Source organism: Sparus aurata, chromosome 9, assembly GCF_900880675.1.
Source record: "Sparus aurata chromosome 9, fSpaAur1.1, whole genome shotgun sequence".
NCBI lineage: Eukaryota > Metazoa > Chordata > Actinopteri > Spariformes > Sparidae > Sparus > Sparus aurata.
In genome coordinates this window covers 31,192,842-31,219,648 of record NC_044195.1, presented here as the reverse complement: position 1 = coordinate 31,219,648, position 26,807 = coordinate 31,192,842, and the positions used below count along the sequence as shown (strand labels likewise).

The 26,807-nt window shown below is 41.2% G+C and overlaps 2 protein-coding genes and 1 long non-coding RNA gene across 3 annotated transcripts in view; 1 reads left to right on the top strand and 2 right to left on the bottom strand.

Annotated features, from left to right (window-relative positions):
• Positions 1 to 5,979: 5,979 nt before the first annotated feature.
• On the bottom strand, positions 5,980 to 9,814 carry mstnb (myostatin b). Its single transcript, XM_030427919.1, has 3 exons — positions 9,147 to 9,814; positions 8,439 to 8,809; positions 5,980 to 7,721 (listed from the first exon to the last, which is right to left on the bottom strand). The coding sequence occupies exons 1-3, from the start codon at positions 9,550 to 9,552 to the stop codon at positions 7,341 to 7,343; spliced, it is 1,158 nt and encodes a 385-aa protein (XP_030283779.1). The 5' UTR covers positions 9,553 to 9,814; the 3' UTR covers positions 5,980 to 7,340.
• A 3,149-nt stretch (positions 9,815 to 12,963) lies between these two features.
• On the top strand, positions 12,964 to 14,377 carry LOC115587892 (uncharacterized). Its single transcript, XR_003985219.1, has 3 exons — positions 12,964 to 13,172; positions 13,256 to 13,442; positions 14,187 to 14,377. It is a non-coding gene; the product is annotated as an uncharacterized LOC115587892 (long non-coding RNA).
• Positions 14,378 to 23,311: 8,934 nt separating this feature from the next.
• The window catches only part of hibch (3-hydroxyisobutyryl-CoA hydrolase), an 18,444-nt gene continuing 14,948 nt past the window's right edge, over positions 23,312 to 26,807 (bottom strand). Inside the window, exons 8-13 of the mRNA XM_030429509.1 lie at positions 26,347 to 26,433; positions 26,113 to 26,171; positions 25,599 to 25,680; positions 24,500 to 24,619; positions 24,339 to 24,372; positions 23,312 to 24,225 (exon numbers count right to left, since the gene is read on the bottom strand). Coding sequence (XP_030285369.1) covers positions 24,110 to 24,225; positions 24,339 to 24,372; positions 24,500 to 24,619; positions 25,599 to 25,680; positions 26,113 to 26,171; positions 26,347 to 26,433 — 498 coding nt within the window. The 3' untranslated portion in view covers positions 23,312 to 24,109. The remainder of the gene's footprint in view (positions 24,226 to 24,338; positions 24,373 to 24,499; positions 24,620 to 25,598; positions 25,681 to 26,112; positions 26,172 to 26,346; positions 26,434 to 26,807) is intronic.

The following is a 26,807-nucleotide window of genomic DNA, read 5'->3' as shown; positions in this document are numbered from 1 at the left end:
CTCAACACACGTCACCTACACCAACATGGCCGCCAACATGTCACAGAAAAGGTGCTAAAAGGGTGAAAATTACAGTAAATCTGTTCATATTGACGACTTCAGTTCGGTGAAAGGAGAGTCGATCAGTTCTGTGAGTTGATCAGATGCAGGAGCAGCTCTACAATGTACAAGTTACAGGTTTTGGTGAGCGTTCCACGAGACGACGTCACTAACGTTGGCTGTGTTGTCTTTATCATTACGGATTTCATTAGTTTTGATGACAAACTAGCAGTGTTGGGAAAGTTCACTTTCTGCATGAACTAGTTCAAAGTTCAGTTCACAAATTTTAAAATGAACTCGTTAAGTTCATAGTTCATGATTCAAAATTTTAAACTAAGTTCACAGTTCCAAAAATGAACGAGTTCATAGTTCTTTTTTTTTTCAATACTTTGCTGCAAGCTATTATTTTCCAAAATTATTGCCACAGCCAATTTAGAACCACAGACAGCAATTATTTGATCAGTTTTAACACTGAAACTGCAGCTCTCAGACAATATACTGCAAAACCAGGTTGTCCAGCTGCGGCTGGGAGATGAAGACAACGGAGCCGCTACTGTACGCCGTTAATGTGATTTGGGTGGTAGAGGATCTGTTTCGGCTTGCTGTTGCCGTGTCTTTTAATTTTTTATTCACTTGCACAGACCTTGAAAGGCTCGCCGGGTGCTTTAGTTCAATGTGCCCTTTCAGGTTTGCTGTTGACGTTGTTGATGTACGGAGTTGCTTCTTGAAACCCGGTGGGTGAAGTTGACACAAAAAGGTCCGATTTTTCCCATCTGGATCATCGCTGACCTTTTCATAAAGTAGTGTTAAGTAATCATATGAAGATGCCGTATTAATGGTGGAGGTAGAGTCTGAGGCAGTGCTGCTGCTTTCATTTGTTTTTGTCTCCATGTTTCACATTTTGATGATGCATGTGGCGGTGCGACTCTGTGGTGGCTGGTGTTGCCAGATTGGGTGTTTTTCCGCTGCATATTAAGGCCTGTTTACGGTGTGTTTTAGCTGGGTTGTCACCTTGAAGGCTCGGTGGAAATCTGGCACTCTCTTGAACAAAGTTTAACTGTGAGAGAGCGCCGTTCACAAACACCAGAATGAAGGCGCTCATAATAACGTTCATCAGGCAGAATACAGTAAGTTCAGTTCACGTTCGCCCAAAATATGAACGAGTTCATGAACGGTCCTTCACTGAACGTCTTCAGGCACAACACTGCAAACTTGAGACTTTATTGACTCAGAACATTAACTTTTAAATTGACAAACATCATATGTGGGAATCGTGACACAATTCAAACAGGATGAGAATGATTTGTCACTCTTCTTTCACAACCAAAGTTTTTCTGAAATAAGGTCCCACAGAGATGAGGTGAGATTTTGGATATCTATCGGTAAACCTCCGATCTTCTCAATGACTGAATGTTTCTGAGTGGTGGGCAGTGATACAGAGGTCTGGAACCAGCCTATTAAGAGCAGGAGTGTGCGATCCTCCATGATTTTTACGGAGTGGAAGCTAAACTTTTGAGTCTCCGTTCTGATTACAGTGGTCGTCACAACCCAAGATAACAGGTTGTCAGTTTTCCTTTGTAAAGTAAAATAATTCCAGTACATCGTCGCTGTGAGCATTGCTCAGATTTATTTCGTGTTATCATCCAAACCTGTGCACACATTTGTTTTAGGCCTGTCGTGGTTTGACAACTTGATCTGTCATCACTCTTAAACCGTGTTCTCGTCGAGGAAGACCTTTTGCCACTGAGCGATCTGTCAGCAGAAACACTTCTCCAGATGGTGTGTGTTGCACATCTGTTTAAGGGTCCAGATGTTTTTTGGATGCACGTGGCAAAACCCCTTTTCACTCCCCACTCGTCGTCCCTTCACCACATCCAGGACAGAGCATCCCCCCCCTCCTTCGTCCAGATGTTGGAAAAGGAAATCTTTAGGTCGCTTTAAAGACAGATTTCATTCATACAATGGCTGCTGTATGATACTGGAAATGAAGAGTGGAAGACAATTATCGCTTTAGTCTCTGGACGGTTTACATGACGTAAAGCAGAATAATCATTAAAAAAGATTATACTAAGGTAAGTTTTCAAGTTCAGCTCCTCGCCATCTATAAATCCCACATTCCTCGAAAGGCCTCTACAGGTGATAGCTCTCTTGAAAAGCTGCTATCATCTGTCAGGTGTCTTGACCTGCAGACGTTAACCTTCCCTAGAGACCCATTACACCGTCTTAAAATAAACACGGGTCTGGTGTCTCTTGTATTCTGCTGACTCACAGAAATATGTAGATTAATGTGCGTGAGATAGTTCGGTCGGTCGGTCGGTCGGTCGGTCTTCTTACCTTTCGACTAGGATCTCCAGGAGATTGACATTCTAGGTTTTATTGGATGGTACATAGGTTAAAGGAGGACAGAGGATAAATTGAGTGTGATGACTTTGGTTATCCACCAAGTTAAGAGTATCAGCAGACATGTTGACAACACAGTTTTTAGGATCTACTTGCTTTGTGAGATCGACATGTGTCAAGGTCTGACTTGAACCACTTTGTTTCAACCGATTGACGTCCACATTTGTGCAACTGTTGGTTTAAAAACAACAATGGTGACTTGTGGATGAGTGTTGTGGAACTTTGGCGAGAAAGAACATGAATGATTGCTTTTGTTTTTAGCTCTTCTCTCCACTGGCTTTGAGTCCGCTGGTTGCGATCTCCTTTTTTATTTGGTTCATTGATCTGACGGTGAAAGTCAGCTCGTGATCATAATGCTAATAGACAGATGTTTTGTATGATCACCTGCCAAGTATTTTCTGAAAGGGCCTGCTCTTTTCCAAACTGTATCTACAGCCAACTCTCCAGATGGTTCCTTGGAACAAACCATATGCCGCGTTAGGTTACGGTACTCGTGCAGCGTCTGAAGTGTGCCTGTTCGCAGACAAACAACAGGCAAATTATTTGGCCTTTGGTCTTCAGGAGTGCAGCTTTTTCAAGAAGTGTTTCATATTCATCATCATGTTAACATTTCTACAACACGTGTCTCGTCACATTCAGATTACATGTATACGAGACATCTAAGCGAGATGGCTGCCAAGCGAGAGGCCATCATTCAAGACCGCCTTTCAACATTTGTAATCGTGAAACCGTTTTGATAAGATATCAGCACAACTTACAGCTGTGTTTGTGGCAACAAATCCGAACAAATTTGATGAAAGACATCGATACATCGAGACAGCTTCGAAGCGAGACGCCACTGTCAGACACAACATTTTAACATTCGTAAGAGGGGGACTCTGCGTTTACGTCATTGATGCTCGATGTACAATCCTACATATTGCACTTCTTGGTCTGCAGCTCATTTTGGACACAATCCATCAAAAGATATTTAAAAAACCTTACAAGAAATAATGTCCTGGTTACTCTGGATAACCACTCATTTATTCTTGGAGAGAATAAATCTCGGTGATAAATGTTGAAAGTGCAGTTTCTAGAAAGAGACGTTGTAGCAGAGTTTTTATAAATGGTTATTTTTTTATACTTTTAGCAGCACATATCTATAATCCTGTGAAAATAAAACCAGAACTATTGAAAGATGATGTGATATCTAAGTCCAAACGTGTGATTTACTTCCCCCTTAGTATCAAATAGCCGGAATCAATTTTCATGTTATTAATCAGCTTCATCACGGATGATTTAGTGACCATTCATTAATGAGGACTTGAAGAGAAATGCAGATTCTATCCATTCAGATTCTATTAACTTTACACACCAGGAAACCTGTCCAATAACGGGGTCTGCAGCTGCCTTGGACTTCTCCTTTACCCCCTAACATCCTTCTTCCCGTTCTCACTCTCACTTCCTCACCTGTCAGAGGTGGAATGTCGCTGGCGGATGCAGTCCTCCAGGGTCCGACTCTTTGACAGATGCAGCGATGCTCAGTTGAAAAAAACGTTTCCAGCTCCTGTTCGCAAACAGCAGCAATTAGCGCAGGAGAGAACCGAATGATACGATGCACCCGGGCACGATAAACCTCTCCGAATCAGAACAGCTCACACTGGTGCACGGCTGCTGGAACAATGCTCATCAAGCTCATGTTTTATTTTGGTTCTTTCTCCACATATCTGTCGTGATTCCTACCTAAAGAAGCAGAAATACGTCAAACTATTACTGGGGATTTATATACATTCGTAACGTTTGGTATCAACTTGTGTAAAATGGAAACTTTGTGCTGGAAAAGTCATGAAAACACATTTAACTGACATTTATACACAATACCTGGGAGCAATGGTATTTTCATGCTCTTCAATTGCTAATTTTTAAGACGTGCGTCATGAGTAATAATGTGAAAGTAAACGTCTGGAAACTGTTGGAGAGTATTAGACTCATAAAAGGTTCGTGCCCATGTCAAACTGCAGATGGAAACAGCACCGCGTTGCAGCTCATGTGAGGATGGAGATTAAAGATTATAAATTGATTCTGTCCTCATGTTGAATTTGGTACTAAACCTTTACTTTTCCTTGTTAACAGATCTTTCCAGACACTTAATCACCCGTCACCAGCGAAACAGAGCAGGGTAGAATCCAAAAAGCTTCCCCTCCAGAGGGAAATGCACTTCTGTGGATCCACTCTACCCGGAGTCTGCTCTCTGCTGCGGCCGATCGTTGTGGCAGCTTTCCAGCTCTCAGCAGGAAAGGAAGTGGCTCTCGGGGGCAGTGCTCAATTCGCCCTCTACTGGGCGGAAGTCAAGCCTCAATGAGGCCGTCAGTCGGATAGGTCATGCTGTCAGAGCGCACCAGAGTTCACATCCTCTCATTAGACTGCAATACTTTCAACATCCCTTCGCTGGGAAGAAGCAAAGTCTGGGAAGTCGAAGCGCGATCACGATTAAAAAAAAAAAACGGGCTTATGGTGATGTGATTGTGCAGGTGTACTCAGGTAGACGGAGAGTGTGTGTTGGCGTTATCTTCCTCCACACACTCACAGATTGTCTTCAGCAAACTGATGAGTTAGAGGCAACGATTATCAGCTGCTGAAGACTGAAGTGGGGCTGCGATGGTCAGCTTCACGTTGTGATGCTTAAACTTCAGCTTTGGATGTTTTCCAGTCTGCAGAATGAGTCTGATTACCTTGAATAACGTCAATATTCGTTACCATTTTCACAACCATTGGGAAATATATTAGATTTTTTATTTTAAGACTAATATAACAAGACTTTAACATGACGAGACACAACTTTTTTCTTCTTGGCTCGTAGCAGAGAACAGCAGAAAGACCAGTAGATATTTAATATCACACTTTTGTAGAAACTGAGTTGTGTGTCGACTCAGAATCTTTGTATAGATATTTTGATGTTTCTGACAACATTACTCTGAAGCCACTCAAGAAATTAAGCCTTGTTCTTGTGAGTAAGGTGTTTTATAGTTGCAGTGGCCTCTTTAAAAGGTGTTGCAGATGTTTGATTTCATATTCAATGAAAGAAGATATCGAGTCCTCAGATATTCCTGGAATTTACTTGTAGTCTGTAGTCGGATTTGCAACCTGAAAATGCCTAAAAAAGGAAATCAAGGACGGCACTCGTTGTGGGACCAGTTTTGCTGATTGTGGCTGTCTGTAATTACCTCACCTATGGAGATTGATTGTTAAATTGTCAGAATACACGCTGAAGAAGGGCGTCTTGCCAAAAACATCCATGTGAGGGTTGATTTTTGAGTCTCTTTCCAAACTTTAGACGCTTTGGGATCGTAGGTCGGGTCAGTCGCCACCCTGAAGCATCAGTATTTGATGAATGAGGCTCAAAAATCAGAAAGAAGGATTCAGAACCCCGTATTCTAGTTTTATTTTATGAACCCAAGTTTTCTTTCAATGCCTCAAACTTCAGATTTACAGAAAATTAGCATCCTTGATTAGAAACAGTCTGAATGTAACGCAGGAACAAACTACTCAAAGAAACAGAACTCAACAAACAAGCTCGAAACTTTATTTGTTAAAACAAGTATATAGAGTTGCTGTATTACATCTTTTTATCTTGCTAGATTGTGTTTTTTTTTAATACATTTACCAACAGTGGTTTAGAAAGGCAACTCCTAATGGAAACAATGGCATATGTATACAATACAAATTAGCAAACATATCAAAATCAGTTTTTACAACTTTTTGTAGCAACCAATTCTTTCTATTGGTGTGCCATAGTGCAAACTGTGTTGTTTGTAAGACAGAGTCTTAAGCATGATCTCAACATTCATACATCTCGACAATCCGTTTCCTCTGTCTTAAACACATTTTTTTTTTCATTTGTAGGCTGCATTCATTGTGCCTTCAGTTCAAGTCCTTCTGTCCAGTAATGTGAATTTACAATCAGAATAATTCAAGTGTATCGGGCAGGTCAGGCTGTTTTTTTTTTGTTTTGTTGGATAGTGATGATTGTGACTGAGCGAGGACGCTCCTCCGTCGGGTATGTTGTTGCGTGGATGTATGGCGAGAGTATATGAAGACCTGTCAAGACCTAAAGTCGTGCTACTTCACCCTGGTGGAACATGATCGACCGGCACGTTGAAAACCTGAACCTGAAGTTCCCGGTGTCGTTAATCGAAGAACTAAATGAGATGTTAAGCTCGTCTGATACAGGAAGGAGTTTCCAAATTGGTTGATGTGGTAATTTCTAGTTAGGAATTAGGGTTTTGATCGTTTCATCAACTCCTACGTTGTCCTAAAAACATGTTCTACCAGTGTGAAGTACCACGCTCAAGAGTCCCCCAGCTGTGTTTTTCCCAAGCCCTTTCAAAAAGTCCATGAGGATTCCTGGTTTCACTCTTAAAAACATAACTTGAACAAATGATTATCACAAACACATAGCTTAGCAGAAAAAAGTGTAATAGCTTGCATGTCGGCTACGATCGGAGATGGCGTACGAGTATAATCTGTCGGCATGTTTTGTATAAATGGACAGAGCGCAGAACACCGAGACGACGAAGGACGAGAAAAGTTTTCTGGATAATAATTTCTATCTACATTCACTCCCAAGGTCCGGCATGTGTGTTTGTGTGTGTTTGTGTGTGTGTGTGTGTGTGTTCCTGCATCCATCTGACTTCGAGCTAAGATTTCACAGGAGGAAAGAAAAAAGGTGAGAGCTGTGCCGGATGTGAAAGCAGCGCTGCCCTGCGGGAAGGTCGGGCTTGATTGTGGCCTCTACTCTGGTTTCTATTGCACTGTGTTGCTGCAGGAGAAGCACTGGAACTGGTGGATCGGTTGTGTCAAAAAGTCTGAAAACTGGAGGCCCGGACCGAGCCGTCCGACCTCGCCGAGATCTCCCTCCCGACTCAAGAGCATCCACAACGGTCTACCACCATGGAGGGGATCTTGCCGTAGATGATCTGCTCCTTTCGGTTAAAGTAGAGCATGTTGATGGGCGACATCTTGGTGGGGGTACAGCAGGGGCCCGCGGACCCTCTGGGGTTGGCTTTGTTCACCAGGTGGGTGTGCGGGTACTTCTGCAAGTGCATGTACTCACACTCCCCGGAGCAATAGTTGGCCTTGTAGCGCTTTGGGGCAATAATCCAGTCCCAGCCAAAGTCTTCGAAGTCCACCGTGAGCGGGTAGCGGCAGCACCGGGACTCTGGAGAGTTCTCGTCACAGTCCAGGCCCGAGTCTCTCCGGACACGCTTGGGCCCCTCCGAAATCTTCACCTCCATGAACGGTTGCTGCAACGACAGAACGGTGTGTGAATACTTCGGTTTGGACGACACAACCCCAGCCTTACGTCTTTTTCGACCTTTGGCAGCCGGTTTTCAAACACGGCACGATAATATTATGAAACTTTTTGAGTTTTGAAGAAATCGAATCATGTGACGGTTGGTTAACCACCGCCGTCTCGGTATTCTAATTGCCCCAGAGCCCGGTGCCAGCATCTGAGCCGTGTGATAAGTGTTTGTCATTGATAGCAGTGTGTGTGTGTGTGTGTGTGTGTGTGCAGGCAATTACTCTGATTTGCACAGTCACACAGACTACTTTAAGGAATGTGGGGCAGGTGAACTTTTATGTAATCCAGCAATAAGATTTGAGGTTATTGTGGACCGGGCGTTTGTCCAAATGCAGGTGTGCGCCTACATGGAGTCTGTGTTGATTAACTGCTTTCAGAAAGTCTTAAGTCTTGATTCGCTTCTCCAGCAGTGAGACGCAGGAATGTTTAACCGCCTGCTGACTCTGCAAAGCCTCTCTGCACTACAAGCTGAAGTAAAAGCCTCGGAAAACAGACTCCAACATGTTTTTCTTAGAAGACCTGGACTTTTAGAAATAATTGTCTTGCAAGGATGCTTCAGTTATATTCATTATGCACTTCTGTACGTTTACTGATGAGATAAACTGCCTGTTTTCACTCTTAGTTTGTTCACTTTAATGTGAATAAAGTCTCAGCTCACCAATCCGTCCTCTCCAGGCTCCGCGGAGGTCACGGCCAAGTCATTCCCCCTCGAATCGAAGGCGTTAATCTGGATGCCCCAGTTGGTCTCCGGCTGCCGCAGCCACACGCTCAACACTTGTTTGACGTCTATACTTTGCCACGAGCCGACCCCGGCGTTCACGTCGATCTTCAGGGAGCGGATGTGTATGTGCCCGTTCCCGTCCGTGACCGGCATCAGGCGGGAGATCTGTAGGAACACCGTGGTCGCCTCGTCCGACGCGCGCAGATGTACCCAGAGCTGCGCTCGTACGATTCGATTGGCTTGAATCTTTTGAGTGAAGGAGAAAAAGCAGCACCTCGGCTCCCCATCCACCTGGACGACGGGCTCAGCTGCAGAACGAGAGAGAGAGAAAACTGTTGAACATGTGCGATTGAAATTTACAGCCTGACATAAAAATCCCTGACACGAAACCTCACGATCCGTGTGCGTAATCACCACAAAGTCTGACAAAATACACCACTAATAAACTGTTTTAAATCTCTATAATGTTCCGACATCCACACTGGTAATATTAAAACCCGGAGAGGCTGCATGTTGTCAGAATAAAGGCTGTTTATAGCGTCCCCCTCCCCGTGCGCTCTGCTCCGTGCGTAAAAGCCCATTTTGGAGACGTCCGCGCGCTTCCACTTTTATCAGTCAAACAAAGCGAAATAAAAAAAAACTCACGTTCAGTGGCCATCATCATAATCGTCTCCGTGATGGCGTGCTCATCGTCCTCCTCCATAACCACATCCCTGTTGTCGTCTCCCAGCACGTCGTACTGGTCGAGAAGCTGCTGCAGCGGCGGCGCTTTGGGCAGGAGCTGCTTCACGATGTCCCGGCTGATATTTGGAGCCTCTTTCATTCGCAGTTTGCTCAGAATCTGAGACTTTATGGCGTTTAATCGCATGGTTTTGATCTGCTGCCGGACCTCGCAGGTTGCGCACAGCTCCGTGTCTTCTGGGCTGGTGGCGGAGGGCTGCTGCTGCTGCTGCTGCTGTTGTTGTTGCTGCTGCGTCTCTTGTTCGCTCAAAACTACTGGACCCAAAACAATCAGCAAGCTAAGATAGAGCACAATCTGAGACGGATGCATTCTCTCTAAGGTGTGAAAGTTTGGTTTTAAGAAGAAAAAGATCCGTTGGGTTGTGCTGGACGTGACGCGCGGCTGGACTGGGTTTGGATTAAAGTCCCACACTGACAGGCATCATACTTTATTAGCGCGCACCTTTTTATACTCCAACTTTAGCCTCTTTTGTGTCGTCAAAAACTATGATTGGCTGGACAGGCAACAATGAATTTTAACCGACTGACATGAAAACTTTTTTTCGTTGTCAACCCATACAGGGATGGAGGCTGTGAGCGTGTGCTGAGCGCGTCCACAGATGGACAAATTCACTTTTCTTGCAGTCATTGCGCAACGAGCGCAGTGGCGCACGGCGGACCGTCTGTTACATGTAACATGCTGATGAACCTCAAGTTATATGAGCCGAATCAAAACACAGCAGCCTGTTTACTGAACACTGCGACAGAGATGAATACAGGCGAGGTCTTGTCTAGTTGGAGCTTTATGTGAATACACGAGTTTTGAAAAGAATGCGCTTTGAAATAAACATGTTTTCTTTAATTTGGTTTTAACTGCGCGCTCGATGAGACAATCAAACGTTACTGTTTTGAGATGGCAGGTGATGTAAGAGGATGTAACTGGACTGAACTGTGAATTTAATCTTTGAGGAAAAATAAGAAATAAACGTTTAATCCTGCAAAAGTCGAGTCTTTGTTCTCTTGTGATTATCGGCTCGCACCTATTAAAACTTTGAAATACACTGTTTTGCGCATAGGAATAAAAGATAATGATTAAAAAATAATAATAAATAGGAAAAGGTAAAGAAAATTCCTTAATCCAGAACTTCAGATCTCCTGTTGGTGACAGCTGATTGTAGCTCGTGAGAAGATGGTGCCATCGTGTGGCGGCCTGACGTCACTCACACGAGGACAGCAGTAAAAGTACAGATGTCATGTTAAAATATTACTTCTGTTTCTGATCTGATCCAGTTGCCAGTAAAATGAATAAATTTAGATATCTGCCACTGATGCAGTCTTTAAAATAATACTCAACACCAAACACGCAAGTAAAAGTACAATTACCTCAAGATGAAGAACAGTGTTGAGTAAATCTATCTGGTTAACAAAAGAAAACACACTTTTCAGTCAGCAAGGAAGAAACTAACAAGCTTCAGGTGAACCAGAGTCACTTACCTCTCAACGACCAAGTACTCCAAAAATAAACCACTAATTATTACTCTAATCAAATGTGAATGTGTCCCTGAAACATATGGGCCTGCCTGGTAGATGTCTACCTTACTTTGTTTTTGAATTTAATTTGCACAAAGATTAAAAATTAAAACAAATATCAGATGTGTCAAGAAGTCATCAGGCTTATATGATGAACCAGGACCGGCTGAGCTCCTGAAGTGTCTCATGACAGGATGATAAATTTAAATATTTATTTGTGTGTGTGACATTTTATCAGTTGGTAATAATCCAAAAGAAAAACAACATATTTTGTTCATACTGCTGGTTTAATCATTTTCCTTTCTCCCAGTTCATTTTAATGTCTTTATTCAAGTTTCTATTACATTTATTTCATATTGTTGGATATTATAATTTTTTTACATTTGCATTATACTAACATTCTACAAAAAATATTTGCAGTTGACTCTTCTGCACTGTTGCACATTTCATATTAAAATACTAATTTAGAGTAAATTCATTGTCTGCTGGTTTATTTAGAGTCCAGCTCACCAGTATGTCGTGATAATGGTAGTGTTGGATGCACGATGGAGTGTAGATAATAAAAAGTTAATATTGTTGAGCTGGTACAGAAACAAAAACACAGAAATAACAAACAGCTGTTTCATCAGATGGTTTAACTTATACTTCCTCCGTATACTGACTTGATGTCTGAATGTCTGTGTGCACCTTGTACCAATTTGTTTAATTCTTATTAAAATGACTCGGAGGAAAACTGTAAAATTTCATTGTGATATTAATTTAAAGACAATTCCCTCCAGAAAAAAATGATTCAAATCTCTTGTCAAGTCAAAATTAACCAAGTTTTGAGTAATTATTAGATACTTAGTTTAAACTGAGTACATGGTATAGTTCTGATTGGTTGTTTAATTGATTGTTGATTGGTGGAATTACATCATGACAGTCTTGTCATTCTTATTTTGTTGTTTTTCTGTTCAAAGTGATACGACAAAAAGTGATGAATGTTGTTTTCTGCTAATACTGATCTCATATTAGGAGAAACACATGTTTGTGTATGTAACAGTAATAATCCAATAATGTTCATGTTTAATAAAGAAGTCACAGAGAAGCTTCACAGGTTCTGCTGCATCTTTTACTTTTGATACAGTAAGTTATAAACTAACAACTGAAATTATGTTTTTATGTAATCAGGAACCAGAATATGTTTTACCAACACTATGTGTAAATCTCCTGAGTTGATTATGTGACCTCGTGTTTTCTGTGTTGCAAAAATTAAGAAATAAATTATAAGAAAAACACAATTTTATTTTTTCTACTTGTACTTAAGTAACAATTTGAATTTTAAGACTGTATTAAATGGAGTGTGTAAGTAACACTTGTTACTTTTACTCAATTTAAGAATGATTTTTCTCCATTTTTTAATTTACAAATCAATCAAACTTTATTTATACAGCACCTGTCATACAAATCAAAATGCAATTCAAAGTGCTTTACAAGCGATTGGGAAATAAATCATGGTATAAAAACAGGTTTAGAGTATAAATGCACATAAATTGCAGTAAAAAGAAAAGTTAAAATAATAAAAATAACAAAACAAGCAATAAAGATGATGATACAATAAAGTATTGCATGTAACATTTTATTTTAGAGGTTCAAGAGAAAAATAAGTAAATAAACATCAATATAAAATATAGTGAAAAAAATTAGGGTTATGATAGAAAAATAAAAATAAAATAAATAAAAGTTTAAAGATTACGACCATACTAAGTCAGACTTAGTAGGTGTTTTTTTAGTTTAGGTAAACCTATAAAAACAGGTTCAGAGTATAAATGCACATAAATTGCAAAAAAAGAAAAGTGAAAATAAAAGAATGATCAAAACAAGCAACAAAAATTATGACAAAATAAAATATTGCACTTAAAATTTATTTCTGGGGTTCAAAAAATATATAATATAAGAATTATAATAATTATAAGAAAAATAAATAGATAAATATAAATCGATACAAAATAAAGTGAATAAAAATAAGTTTAAACCTTAAGACCATACAAATTATGAGACATAAAAGTCTGACTAATAGATTTTTTTTTGTTTATTTTTAAAAGCGAAAACAAACCGACACAAACACATGGAAGATAAATAAATCAACAAGCCAATCTGATTATTTTCCGGTGCAGTGTCTCGGTGTGGCCACCAGATGGCGGTGTTGCAGCAGCCCGCAGCGCCGCCGTCAGTGCGCAGCGGCCGGACTCTCTCTCCTCTGAGCGCCGCTGCAGCTCGGTGATCGCTGGTGGAGCGTCGTCGCTCTGAAGTCAGCCCAGACCTCCGATGCGCTCCCTGCTGAGGAGCTTCACTCGGTGCTGACCGACGTGACGGCAACACTGACTGATTGTCCGCTCCGGCAGCCTCTCGTCTCCCCCTCAGAGATGATCTAACAATCAGGTGCGGAGCTTCTTCATCCTGCAGACACTGAAACCAGCAGCAGCAACTTGGGAGATTACATTTTGTTTCTTTGCACGCATCAGGAGTCAAGTTCACATCGCTCGGATGCTGCTGGAGAGGAGGGCAGAGGATCCGGCGCGACACCACATGATGTCGGGATTATTATTTACTTGAACGACCTTGATGGTGATTCCTTCCCGACGCCGGACGGTGGTTGTTTTTTTGGTGGAATGGAGAGAAACCTGACGCTTTCTCCACACTCTGATGAAAGTATGTTGATCCTTCTGTTGACATGTTAATCTCGTGTTGCTCGTGAGCAGGTTTGCACAAAAGCTCCTCCACAATAATTATCAAGATTTAATCTCAATCCCATGTGTGTTTGTTTTGCCAGCTAATGGATGCTCTCACAGTTTCGTGCACAGCAACACAATCATTTAAGCTCATTAACATAGAAATCAGATGTGGTGACTGCTCAGACTCCTGCATGCTTTACCCCCCCAAAAATTTTGTTTTTTTACTCACAGGGAGACTCCCCTTCTCTGCATAAATCATTCATGGCCTGGTGTTGTGCAGCTTTCTTGAATGAAGCACATGTTTGCTGTGAGAGGCCTTGTATAGTCCTGGAAGAGGAGCTGTCACTGTGAATCAGGCTGCAAGGGCTCGGTTAGTGGAACAGATGGGAGACACGGGCTTACAACAAAACAGCATCAGCGCACTCAAGCTAGAGACAGACGTCCCCGTGTCATGCAATACAAAATAGGCCGAGGGACTGAGTCATAAAACACTGGGAGGGAGAGGCGGGAGGGGTTGGATGAGTAACACGTTTGATGTGCAAGAGGAGCAGAGCGTGTTTAAAGATGACCCTGCCGAGCCAGAGGTGAGGCCTCGACCCGGGTCAAGCGCTCGGCACGGTCACTGTGAAAAATCCTTTTCCTCGTTCCCGCCATCTGGTATTTGTAGGCAGCCTCTGGTTGATAAATCACTGAAATCCTCCCTCTGTCTTTCTCTCCGCAGTTGAGGAAAGGATGAGTTCTGGTCGGCGAGGAAGCCGGACTGACCGATTCACCGCTGCAAGACCCGCACAGGGATGGGCCTCCTAGCTGGTCGCCCCCGAGCGCCCTCTGAATCGCCACCCTCGACTCTGCAATACTGATCGTCGCACATGTTGGTACCCAGACATGGATGATAGTGCGAGTGGATGACAGGAGCACAGAGAGAAGTCGAGGGGGAAGCAAAGAGCTCCTTCTGGGTCTGGAATTAAGATGAAAAGTTAGAAATCTAACCAAAGACTCTCGCTGTCACCGCACATTCATCCTCCAGAGCATGGGGTGTGTTAAATCAAAGAAGAGCGACCCTACAGGCCAAAATGCGAACTCTACGGAGAAGATGGACGGTAAGGTCAAGGGATCGAAAGGCGAGAAAGCCTACTTGGTTCAGTCAGAGGTGGGCCCGCCGGACAACTCCCCGCAGGTCAACCCGGTGCTGCTGGAGTACGCCCAGAAGCTCTCTGAGGAGATCGTGGTCCGGGCCGTGCAGCAGTGGGTGGAGGTAGACCGCCGCTACAGCGACATCCCCTACATCGAATGTGACGTGCCATGACACGGGGACGAGGGTGTCGCAGCAGAAAGCCCGAGAGCTGAGACTGCCTTGACCTTGACACTTCTACATGTGATTAAACAAGGATGAAAGTCTCAAACACCTTCACTCAGAATCCTTCCGGCATCTACGTGCTGTGAGCGGGAATATGAATGAGCTGTCAGTAATTCAGTTTTGACCTACTTTTGGATTGGATTATACTTGGATTGAGCCTAAAAACCCTCCTCCAAAGCAACCAAAGCACCCTGATCCCGTCCACGTTTCTGTGATTATCTGCATCAGAGCTGCAGCCTCGCTGAAGCAGAAAGTCTTCAGTTGGATATCATCTTTCTCAGACCTTATTTGTCCCCTCTTGCAGTTCGTGTTGGCTCTCTGTGGCGGGACTTGTTACGCAAAGCAAGAAATCCTATCAGATATTGCCGGGAATCATATCGGTCCTGCCAGTGAAAGTCTACCCGATCCATTGATGCTGTCCCAGGGCCAAGATTCTTTCCTCGTACGAGGAAGTTATTAATAGATCCCTTCTTTTGGTGAAGGCTCACACTAGTGTCATCAGGTCAGAAACACACCCAGCTGTCCGGCTCCTTCTGGTCTGACAAAAGGCTCCTCAGGCTGAAGTTCTCTCTTAATGGCCTCCCTGGAGATCCTGTGGCTGAGCCGCAATGAGGAGCATCTTCCCCAGCTCTGCTTATCTCACTGCCATTAGGCAGCCTCGACCGCAGCCCTCCATCCAGCAGGCAGGGTCCTCAAAATGGGTCCAGCAAATAACAAATTGTGTGTTTCCTGCGCTCCAAGATATTTAAACACACAAGTCGCGGTTTGGTGACTTCATCAGATCCCAGATCAGTCACCAGAATAAATGTTGAAAGTGTACATTTCTGCAAATCACGGATATGTTAAAGCTTTACATTTCTTTATGTTTCTTTAGGTTCAGTACAGTCTTTAGGTTTTTTGCCACAAATATGTCTGGAAAAAGTCCCAAAGCGTCCTTAAAAACATCCAGTGGTTTCACACTTACAGTCGTTGAAACACTTGTTGGACAGTGGTTTCTCGCTTGGCAGCTGGCTGGACATTGTGTCAAAAATATTTGTCTTGTTGCCAATAAAAAAAAAAAAACAGATGTCAGATATGTCCCAACATCTCATCAAACATGTCCTGTTTTGTTACCACAAACACGGCTGTAGTATGTTCCGACGTCTCGTTTAAATTGTCCAGTGGTTTCATGCCTACAAATAATGAAACACTGTGTCAAACAGCCTTTGTTGCCACAGACGCTGCAAGAATAGTTCCTGACAATAACAAAGACAATAACGGTTCTGTGGCCACAAACATGGCTGGAAAATGTCCTGACGTCTCCTTTAAAAACATACAGTGGCTTCACGCTTATAAATGTGCAAATGCTGTGATGGACAGTGGTCTCTCGCTTGGCAGCTGTCTTGATGTCTGGTCCAAATTGTTCGGTTTTGTTGTCGCTAACACAGCTGGAAAATGTTACAACGCCTTCTTAAAACTATCCAGTGGTTTCACGCTTACAAATGTTAGAACGCCATCTTGAACAGCGGTGTCTGGCTTGGCAGCTTTGTTGACATCTTACTAAAATATCCAGTCTTGTTGTCGCTAACACGGCTGGAAAATGATCCGACGTCATCTTAAAACTATCCAGTGGTTTCACGCTTAAAAATGTGAAAACGCCATCTCGACCAGTGGTGTCTGGCTTGGCAGACGTCTCAACATCTCATGAAGGTATCCAGTTTGGTTGCCACAAACACAGAAGAAATATGTCTCGTTAAAAGTATCCAGTGGTTACAAATACATTTTTCCGAGAAGATCGGTCACAACACCTATTGTTGAAAATGATGATACATGTATGAAATGTTCGTATTTGAAACGTATCCGTGATTTACAGAAATGTAGACTGGCAACATTTTATTCTGGCGACTGTTTGGCCACATCACAGGGGACTCTGGTCTCTAGCAGGGCATGACAACGGATTGACACACTTTTCAAAAAGGATTTATTCTGTCAACAGAACTGTTGTTAAAAACAAACAAACATTTGGTTCTGGTTAAAAATGTTGTAGGCCTAGTTTTTCTTTTTTAGTTGTTGTTGTCAGAATTGTGTCATTGTACGACGTCTGACTGAGAAATACTGCCATCTGCCCGACAGAGGACAACAGCATGAATATGCAAACCTGTAAACCCATGACATTTCAATCCAGTGTATGTTTGACTTCTTGAACTCGTGTGGTGCTGATCCAATGATACATACCAGGGGACAGAGTAGATATATTTGGAATAGAGGTTCACAACCTGCCAAAGTCCTTAATGAATGTTTCTACGGGCCCAACACAGTTTAGATGACTTGTTTTATACTGGTGATGACTCATACGAGAGGCGATGTTACACAGGTCTGGTTTTTGTTCACTGGACAGTGGAAGAAGGAGTGTAGCTTGTACACAGGAACTCTTAACTGATGTCACTGGGATTTACCCCAAATTCACATCGCTAGCTTTGTCTCTGCTGATGACGAGGAGACTTAAACTGCCACACAACTATTTGCAGTGACTATAGCTTTTAATAGTGTTGCATTTAATGAATTAAAACAAACATAACAGCAGGAACCAGTAACAGATAGAATACTTAAAACATGCTGATAAGCCATATAAAACAGTGGCAGGGTGTTCCCTCCACTTGCCTTCTCCCCAGGTCTTCTCTTGTAACAGTGAAACTGTTTCAGTCTGGATTTAAAGCTGCCCATTGTACCGGGTCGTGGACCCAGTACGGATGCAGTAAATTAAAAAAGTCCTTGTTAAACGCACAATACGTCATGTTGGCCACGAGGTGGTCTCTCAAACAAAACAGGAAAAGCAAACGATGTCATGGTGCGTTCCATTGCTAGTCGGAAATCGGAAAAAGTCAGTATTTGGACGCCCGCTGCAAACGGATCTTTGAATAGCGAGTCTGCAACTTCACAGCAGCTGATGTATCAGTTGAGGACAGGAGTCGTCTATTGAGTACAGACCTGAAGTTGTATTTTGTTTCACAAACAAACACAATACAAAGTAAAAATTGATGAAGATGTAAGAAAGTAGATGCTGTACTTCTATGATGTCATCTGTGTTTATGTCGGCGATCGTTGAACGTTGAACGATTCCGCGTCGAAAGCCGTTTTTTTCCCAAGTTCCAACTGCAGTGGAACGCACCATAAAATGCTTGACATGTAATGTAGTGTGGGATCATGGGAGTTGTTGTCTTCATTGTTAAAAAACCACCATTGCCAATGAAAATCTAAGCGTTGATGGACGAGGTGATTACATTTAGTTACGCTGACCGACTTCCTTCTTCACACCCTGACGAATCATCTGATGTTAACCTGGAAGGTGTAGACAGGTGAAGTCACGCTACTTCTGGTGAACCACCACGGGACCTTATTTCAGAAAAGAAGGTGTGAATGGCAGTGAATTGTGAGGGACAAATTTCTTTTGAAGGTGCAACATGTAAGACTTTTAGTTTAAAACATTCAAAAATGAACTTCAATTATCAAGAGAACGTGAAAAACTAACTGTTTTGACGATTTTTGTTGAAGTTAGCATGCTAACCAGTTAGCCCCCAAATATAGTCTGGCAGTAAATGACATCAAAACTCCCCCGATGCTAATTCAGCTAATACGGCCGCTAACAGCACGATTACCTGAGCTTACCTGCTACCAGCAGCTAAAGTTAGCAGCTGTTAGCGGTTACTCTGGTGATGTGCTGCCCCCTGTTTGTTCGGAGTATGATTACGACAGATGACCAATTCTTACATATTGCGCCTTTTTAATGGTTATTTCTAAGCCTCTGTTTACAAGCTGCAGTGTTTAGGTGAGGTTGAAATACTCTGTGTGCTATTAAAAGCATCACACTAAAAAAAAAAAAAAAAAAAATCAAAACAGAAGTTGCACTAATCTCTTTCCCTCCGAACATGTTGTGGACAACCCCTAAAAGATTAGAGAGCAATGACGCCGTACTCCTGATTCTTAATCTGACGCCGTTTGTTTTTGCTTCAGATGAAACGATAAATGTCACTGTTGGGCTGAAAAACTGTTTTTCTGTGAATGTTGGGATTTAAAAAAAAAAAAAAACCTTGAAAGGCCTGTTTCAATAGCACAAGAAAGAACTGACGGCAGTGTGACAAGAATGTGATAGTTTGATCAGTTCATGCAATTAAAGGTGCACATTTTCTTTACAGCTGCTGGAGGATGATTTTATTTTACGTGTTGATTTCAATGACCGGGTGATGGAAATCTATATTTCTTATTTTTGGGCCATAAATTAAAGATGTTGCCATAACAGCTGATGTTTAATCACTGAGAAACGTTTCTTTTGGTGTCATCTGTGTTCACAAACTCACGACAGATTCAGTTTTTAAACATCAGGTCGTCTGAAAGTAACGAGTTAAAAATCTGATCCAGTGTGACGTCCTCATCCAAACATCTGTGCCTTCCACTGAAAGGCTGCCAATGCTTCCTTATGGACTTTTTAAAGGTCACCCATTTTAAATTATATGAAAGCAGCAGGTGTTTGGACAGAGATGAGAGATGCTGCTTCATTGGCCGCACTCATCCAACACTCTCTCTGTGATCATTAAAAAAAGGGATAGATTCCCTGAGGTGTGAAGTTTTGGAAGGTTATTTCGCCCTTTGGTAAAACTAATGATCGTTTTCATTATCAATTCTGTGTAAAACTAATGAACACAGAAGAGAATACTTTGCAGAATAATAACAGTGTTGAGCATACTTAACAAAAAACAAACAAGTCGATGAGGTAAAACATTAAATACATTCTTTGTTATGTTTTAAATTGAGTATTTGTCAAACAAGATTGGCAAATTATCACACTCAGTTTCTTTGAGTCCCAACTTTTTGGAATCAGGTTTTTATTTACTAGTTTTGTCAATAAAATATTGGAAAAAAGGTAAAAGTCTGTTGAACAAGAACAAACAGGTTCAAAATCAGGTTTTTGTCAAGTACATCAATGAAAAAGCACCAAATCTCCTGGAATCTGTAAATGTTTGACATTTTTGCGTAAAAAAATAATCGATTATGACTTATTGTAAGTAATTGATTATTTGTTGCAGCCCTTGTTTGAATCAGTTGTTGAAGGATAATTTGGCAGCAGGAACAATAGTGAAAACTATTTAAACATGTACTTCAAATCGTGTGCTTGTCAGCTAGACAAGCAAACAAATGACCTGTTTAATTTCAGTTTCTTTAGTAAAATATATTACTGTTTATTTTTTCAAAACATCAAGAAGCTTGTTTAAATTAAGGTTCTAAACCTGAAGATGTTCAGTTTATTTTCAGATGTGACATAGAAAAGCATTAAATGTGACATTTGAACCAGTAGTTTGGAGTTTTTCCTTGAAAAACGACAAACGATTAATTAACTTTCACAAATAGTTTCCGAACAATTTTGTGTCACTTGACTTGGTGGTTTATTGTTGCAGCTTTTGTTTAAATAAATTGTTTAAGTAGTCTTACGAGTCATAACGATGGTCATGGTTGGACCAGCTCATCTTCAGCAAGACAAGCAACAAATGACCGAAATGTCTAATTCCAGATTTTTAGAAAAATATAAAACTAATATTTTATGCGATTGAAGTCTCAAAAAGCTTATTTTAAAAAAAGGACACTTACCTAAAACCCTGACTAAATGTATTTCAATAACACATATTATATATATAATACATAAAAGTAATCAACATGTAATGAATTACTTTTCTGTAAAATACTTGAAGAATTTACCTTGAACTTAATTTAAACAGTTTTCTAAATAAATTTTCATCGACTCAACATGATATAAACACTTTGCACTGAATGATAAATTTTATGTTGAAGTTATGTAATAAAACTGGAAACAGAATAAATGCTTGGTTGAAATATATAAAGTCAATGTTTCAATAATTCACTACCTACAACAGGTAAATGGCAGCAGATGAGTTTTGGATCAGTGACTTCAACTAATGATTATTTTCACGATTAGTCCTTTAATCGTTTAGAAAATATGAAAAATATCCAAACATCCAAACTCCTAAGAGTCGAAAAGACTCAGAAAGCACCAAAACCTCACATTTAAGAAGCTGGAATCAGCAAATGTTTGACATTTGTGTTTGAAAAACGACTGAAATGATAAAATGCTTATTATTAAATTAGTTGGTGATCATTTCCTCCGATAAGAGTAAATGGAAGCCATAAAGGTTTTTTATCAGCGACGTGGAGCGAAACACTCAGACTGTGTTCTCAGTGTTTACTGCCTACAGTATGTGGGAGTTCATCCTGTCTGAAGGCTGACGGAGCCTCAGACTGATGAATAGGACGCACGGTTTATACAAGGCTGCTGATGAAATGAGATTGAGTCAAACTGTGGATGTGAGGCAGGAAGAGAAAACACTCAAAGAGACAAAGAGAAGGTGTTTCATCCTGTAGATTAAAGGTTCCTGATAGATAAAGTAAAGTCAACCTTCATTGATACCAGCTGGCATGTTTTAGGTTTTAACATTTGCTTTTTACTGCTAGAGATTTAATTTACGTGGTTTTTTTTGCTGAACAAAACGTGTAGGTTTGCCACCGAGTTATCAGTCGAGGGAACCTGGGTGACGCTAACTTCCAGGTTAGCCTACAAAAATACGTCATCCCTACACGACTCTATTAGCTGCCATTTAGTCGTAACTTTAAAGCAGCTACAAGGAAGTTTCATTGTGTGTTGATTCTGGCGCCCCCTGTGGACAAAAACAGGATGACAACCACCGCCTCTTACTAAAGATCTTGATCTTGTTAGCATTTGTTGTCGAAGCAAGTGACAGAAAGAATCAACGTATTTTTGCAGAATTCGTGGCGCTGAGGTAATTTATCGAACAGATTTTGTTTTCAGAAAAGTTTTTTTAGGAGATCTTTTTTCCATCTGAGAAACCGAGTGAAAAAAGCTTTATTTGGAGATCTTAAAAGCTTAGAGGGACAGTGTGTAATATATCAAGTATTTAGCGCCATCTAGCTGTGAGGTTCTACATTGCAACACTCCTTTGCTCACCCCTCCCGTTCTGAAGACGTTGGAGACGTTCCGGAATCTACGGTGGCCCTGACGGACAAGAAACTCATTTTCAAAATATGGACTCTTTCCCAACAGCGTCGAGTATTTCTACTGATTCAAGTAATGAGGTAAAGATGTAGTTAGTTATAAAGGCTATAAAACTAGAGGTTCCCTCTCAGTTCCACAGTCAAGCTAGCTCTGAGCGAAAACACGTTTTAACTTATGAACGAAGACGTTGATTCGAGTTAATAAATCACTTAAATCGTTACACACTGTCACCTGTCACCTTTAAGCTTAACATTTTTCTGGAGAAAATTCTCACCAAACATTGTTTTGTGGGAGAAATTTTATCTTATTTGCTGAACAGCTGAGTGTTTCACTTGGTTTCTCAAATAAAATAAAAAATCGACCCTGAAAGTCTTTAAGGATTTTTTTCAGCAGAATTTTTTCATGCAAGAAACGGAGTGAAAACGATTTCAGGATTTTTTAAAGGAGAATTTAGGAGAATTACTTTTTTCATGTGTTTTGGATGGAGAGATTTTTTTTTATTTGAGAAACTGAGTGGAAAAAAAACAACCTTTTTTCTGCAGATTTTTTTATTCATGAGTGAAACCGAGTGAAAACGTTTTTTGGGAGAATTATTTTTTTAATGTGTAAAATAGTGAAAAGGTGTTTCAGGAGATCTTTTTTCCATTTGAGAAAACAAGTTATAAATGTTTTAAGGATTTAAAAAAAAAAAGACTTTATTTTTCATGAAAAAAACTTTTTTTTCACCAGAATTTTTCTATTCATTTGTCAAACCGAGTAAAACAAGTTTTTAATATGACAGCAGGGAAACAAAGTAAACCTTGTTTTAGTGTCTTTCATACATGAAGGTTAGCGTGCACGTAGCCACAGCTAACAGATCTGGTTGCTCTGTAAGAGCAATTTTGTTGAGCTAAAGTTTGAAGTTATCATCATTCTCTAGTAATGTTTTCATTTTTGGGGAAATCTGAGCCATTGAGGGACATTAAAATAATTAGTATATAAAAATAGCCAAATTTCTCACTGATGTTCTTATTTGTTTTGTAGGTCACATCGAGGCATCAGGATTCAATTGAGAGTTTTATAACCAGTTAAAAACTCTTCGTAGTCGCAAACTTTTTCAACCATTTTTCATTTTCTTATTAACAGACTCCTCTGTTCCTCGTCAGTATTTCATCATGTGTTTGTGATCATTTGCTTGATCAATCATTTGTAACGTACATCCAGGTGGAACAGACCTGCTCACAACCCAACATGCAAATAAAATTTTTACTTTCCAGACTTCATATCTCAGCGGCAGTTTGGTGCTTTCATGCTGATAACAAAGGCTCCTTCATAAAAAGCCTGTTCCCGTTTTTACAAGGACACTTTACAATCAACTCATAAAAGTTCCTGCCCTCAATAACTGAAGATCTTTTTTATACAACGAGCAGCTCCTTCACAAGAACACACGACATTTAGTGTTAGCTCTCTTTATTGCTCTCTGTTCCAGCATGGATGTCTAATCAGACTGTTTGTCTCATTAATAATGCAGATATTGATTTTTAGGGAGGTGATACGACACACATTTCAAACTGCTGAAAATACATTTGTTTCCTAAAATGCAAAGAAAGTAACAGTCGTGTAAATGCACTCAGAACACAGAGACATCATTAAATCTGTCACATTTCTTGGGAGTGCCAGAGAATATCAACATTTCTATCTACAATTACAGATTTCACTGAAACCGGAAAAACACAGAGTACAGAAATGAAGAAATGGAGATGATGCATGATGTGAATTAGAGCAAGTGGCCACACAGCAAATACAAATGATCCCGATCAATGTCACATCAACAAACACCGACAGGAAATGTAATAAAGCACTCGGTGGTGAGCTCATCCTCCTCCTCACGTCCTTGTGTTAATGCTGCAGATTCCTTGAATTAAAAAAAGACTCCGCTGCACCGAAGAGCTAGTTTACTCTAAATATTTCTCATGTGTGACACACAGGGCGTCTGTTAGCTACTTCTTCTGTTACTATTTTGGATTTCTGGCCGTGAGTGTGAATCAGATTCTCCTCCTCGGCTGCAGCCTGGATGTTTCCTCTAAAACGTCATTGAATTATGAAGTATATGATCCATGTTTGTCATAAAATAACTCTCTCTCTTATCCTCAGCGCCGCTGTCCTCTCGCATACCATAAAGGGATGTGAGGACGTGAAGCTCGGCGAAGGCTTTTACGGTGTGTGTTTGAAGGGGAGAAGCTGTCGGACTTCAGAGAGTCAGATCTTTGTCTCCCAGCGAGGAGAAGCACTGATCCACCATCTGATCAGAAACCTCCTCCAGCGTGGACGGGCTCCACTTCGGACTCTGATCCTTGTCGACCAGCACTGGAAACACACAGAGAGTCAGGATAAAGAGAAAGAAATATGAGTGAACTGCTCCTTTAATTTCTTCTTCCCACCATGTTCGACTTTTGTCTCCATGTTCTGCAGTGACTTACCGGCTCTTACGCCCTCATAGAAGTCGCAGCCTCTCTGCAAAACAACAGAAACAATCCCATAAGAAAACACCAAATATGGTTACTAGAGTTAAATGTCCTGAAATGAAGCTGACGGATGTTGATCATTTCTCTGTCGGTTGTGCGTCTGTTGGTTTTGTTACCATGCAGGCCTGGCTCAGTCGATACTCCATCACCAACACGTCTGCCAGGCTCAGAGTCGCGCCTTCCTTCAGCTGCCTGTAGGTGATTTTCAGGGAGGTGGGCGACATCTTTGACAGAGTCTGGAAGAGGAAACACAAACCTTCAGTTGTACTGTGATGTGTTCACTGTCATCACATCAACACTGCAGAAGACGATACAAGCTGATAAAATGTAATTTATTACTTTTATAGGCTAAATTAATGTGTCATAATATGGTTACATATTATTTCAGGTCCACATGATTCAATTAACGTTTTAGTAAAGTATGCCACATCATATTGCAATGATTCGTGGGTAATTAAACCAGGGAAGTCCAGTGAAGTCTGGACCCCAAGTGAACTCGCAAGTGGACTTGTGAAGTCCGCTTGAGGACCCTTTCGGGCTGGATGGATTGTGGGTCTGAGCAGCTCTCAGCACTCACAGACTCCCCGTGAACGTGCCTGCAAAGTCTGCAAGAGTGATGATGTCCAGACATTTTGAATTGAGCCTTTCCATATAAGAGACTTTGACAAGATGGTGACAGATGGCTTTTACAAAAAGAAGAATTATGGAAAATATTGAAAAAACAGAAACAAAGCATTGTGTAGGACAAAGACGTCTATGAATGTTTAATGAAAAGGGGAGGACAGAGAGTCTGTGGTTGTGTAATAAATATTTGATGGCTGAGCCGACCACCCACTGGCTTTAATTCTGATTATTCAGGATCCTGAACGTAAAGCAAGTGTACACTCTACTCTACGGGTTAGAGGTTATACGCCTTCGATCTGGGTGTAAACAACGTGAAAATATGTGAGGCTACAAAGAGCTCTGAAATCTCACAGTCAGGGATTCTGGTCCAGCGAACGACATACAACACTAAGACTAACCCCATTAAGTGCTTAAACTGGGGTAACTACTAATTACTGACATATACTGCTAAAGCCAAATAACACCCTGGCTCCTCTCCAGCACCGTCAGTGGGATTTATCTGATGGTGCAGCACAGAGGGAACTGGTGGATCCGCCTTTGTGCTGCTACGATTACTTGGAGAATAAACAAATGATCTTTCAATCATCAAACCTCGGCCTGTTTGTTGGCGAACTCCGAGCCGTCGGCCTTCAGGTTCTGCACGATGCCCTCCACACTGCTGGAGCTGAACAGCCTGAGGGGAGAGACAGTTCAACATGGACTCAGTTCCCTCTTATTTGTGTCCGTTTCTGGCTGCTGATATTCTATATTTTTCTTATGACAACAAAACAAACAATGTATTTTACTTCAAAAGCCCGATATATATTATAACTCGGTGCCACAGAGCACTGCTGCTCCAGAGACTATTAAAAACATCACTGAGCCAAAAATCCACGGCTAAAAATAGATGAATACTAACAAACTATCTACTGAACTCCTGTCTGAGTAACACCTGCTGAAACCACAGCGCTCAGCTGTTTTAGATAAAAGTACTCATCAGCTTTTGAAGGTTAACATCAGAAAGACAAACACGCTGTCGGTTTTGGTATTTTCATGGCATTTGTTGACGGTAATGAACTATAGAATAACAGACAAGAGGAAGAATAGAAGAATTTTCAAGGCTCACCTGTCAATATCAGATATGTGCTTCTCCAAAACAAAAGGCTTCTCAGAGTCCAGACTGCTCTGTGGACACAACCAGAATCATCAGCACGGACGGAGACATGAAAACAGATTTCTGAAGGGCAGCTCACTGATCATATATTGTATAATAACATTGTTTTGTATATTGTAGGATCAACTGTAGGCCTTATCCTAATGTTGATGTTGTCTTACTGTTTACATGTGTAAAGATTCTCACCTGGTTCTGGAATGAGTCCAGGACTTTGGAGATGTCGTCAACAGAAGGAGACTTCAAGTCCAACAGCTCCTTCTCCAGGTCTGGGATCTATTGAAGCAGAAGGCTCAGCATTAAAACTCACCACTGACACAAAGTACTTGTAGAATCAATAGTCAACTGCAGACATTCATTTCAAAGTCGTCCTTGATTCAGTCTTTTATTATTTGATAAATGATGCTGGCAGATCCTTGGCCCACCTCTTCCTCGTTTATGTGCAGGCTTAACTAATCAGGCTGCCCAGAACAAAATTTTAGCATTTTATGTTTCTGCAAACAACCGACGTGTTCAAATGTATGTGTCATGTGTTTCAACAAGATATAGGGACATTTTCCAGCTGTGTTTGTGGTGGAAAAACTAGGCATTTCGAGCCAAGATGTGATCTCTTCCTGACATCAACCAAGGATATAAGTACAGCGTTGTCA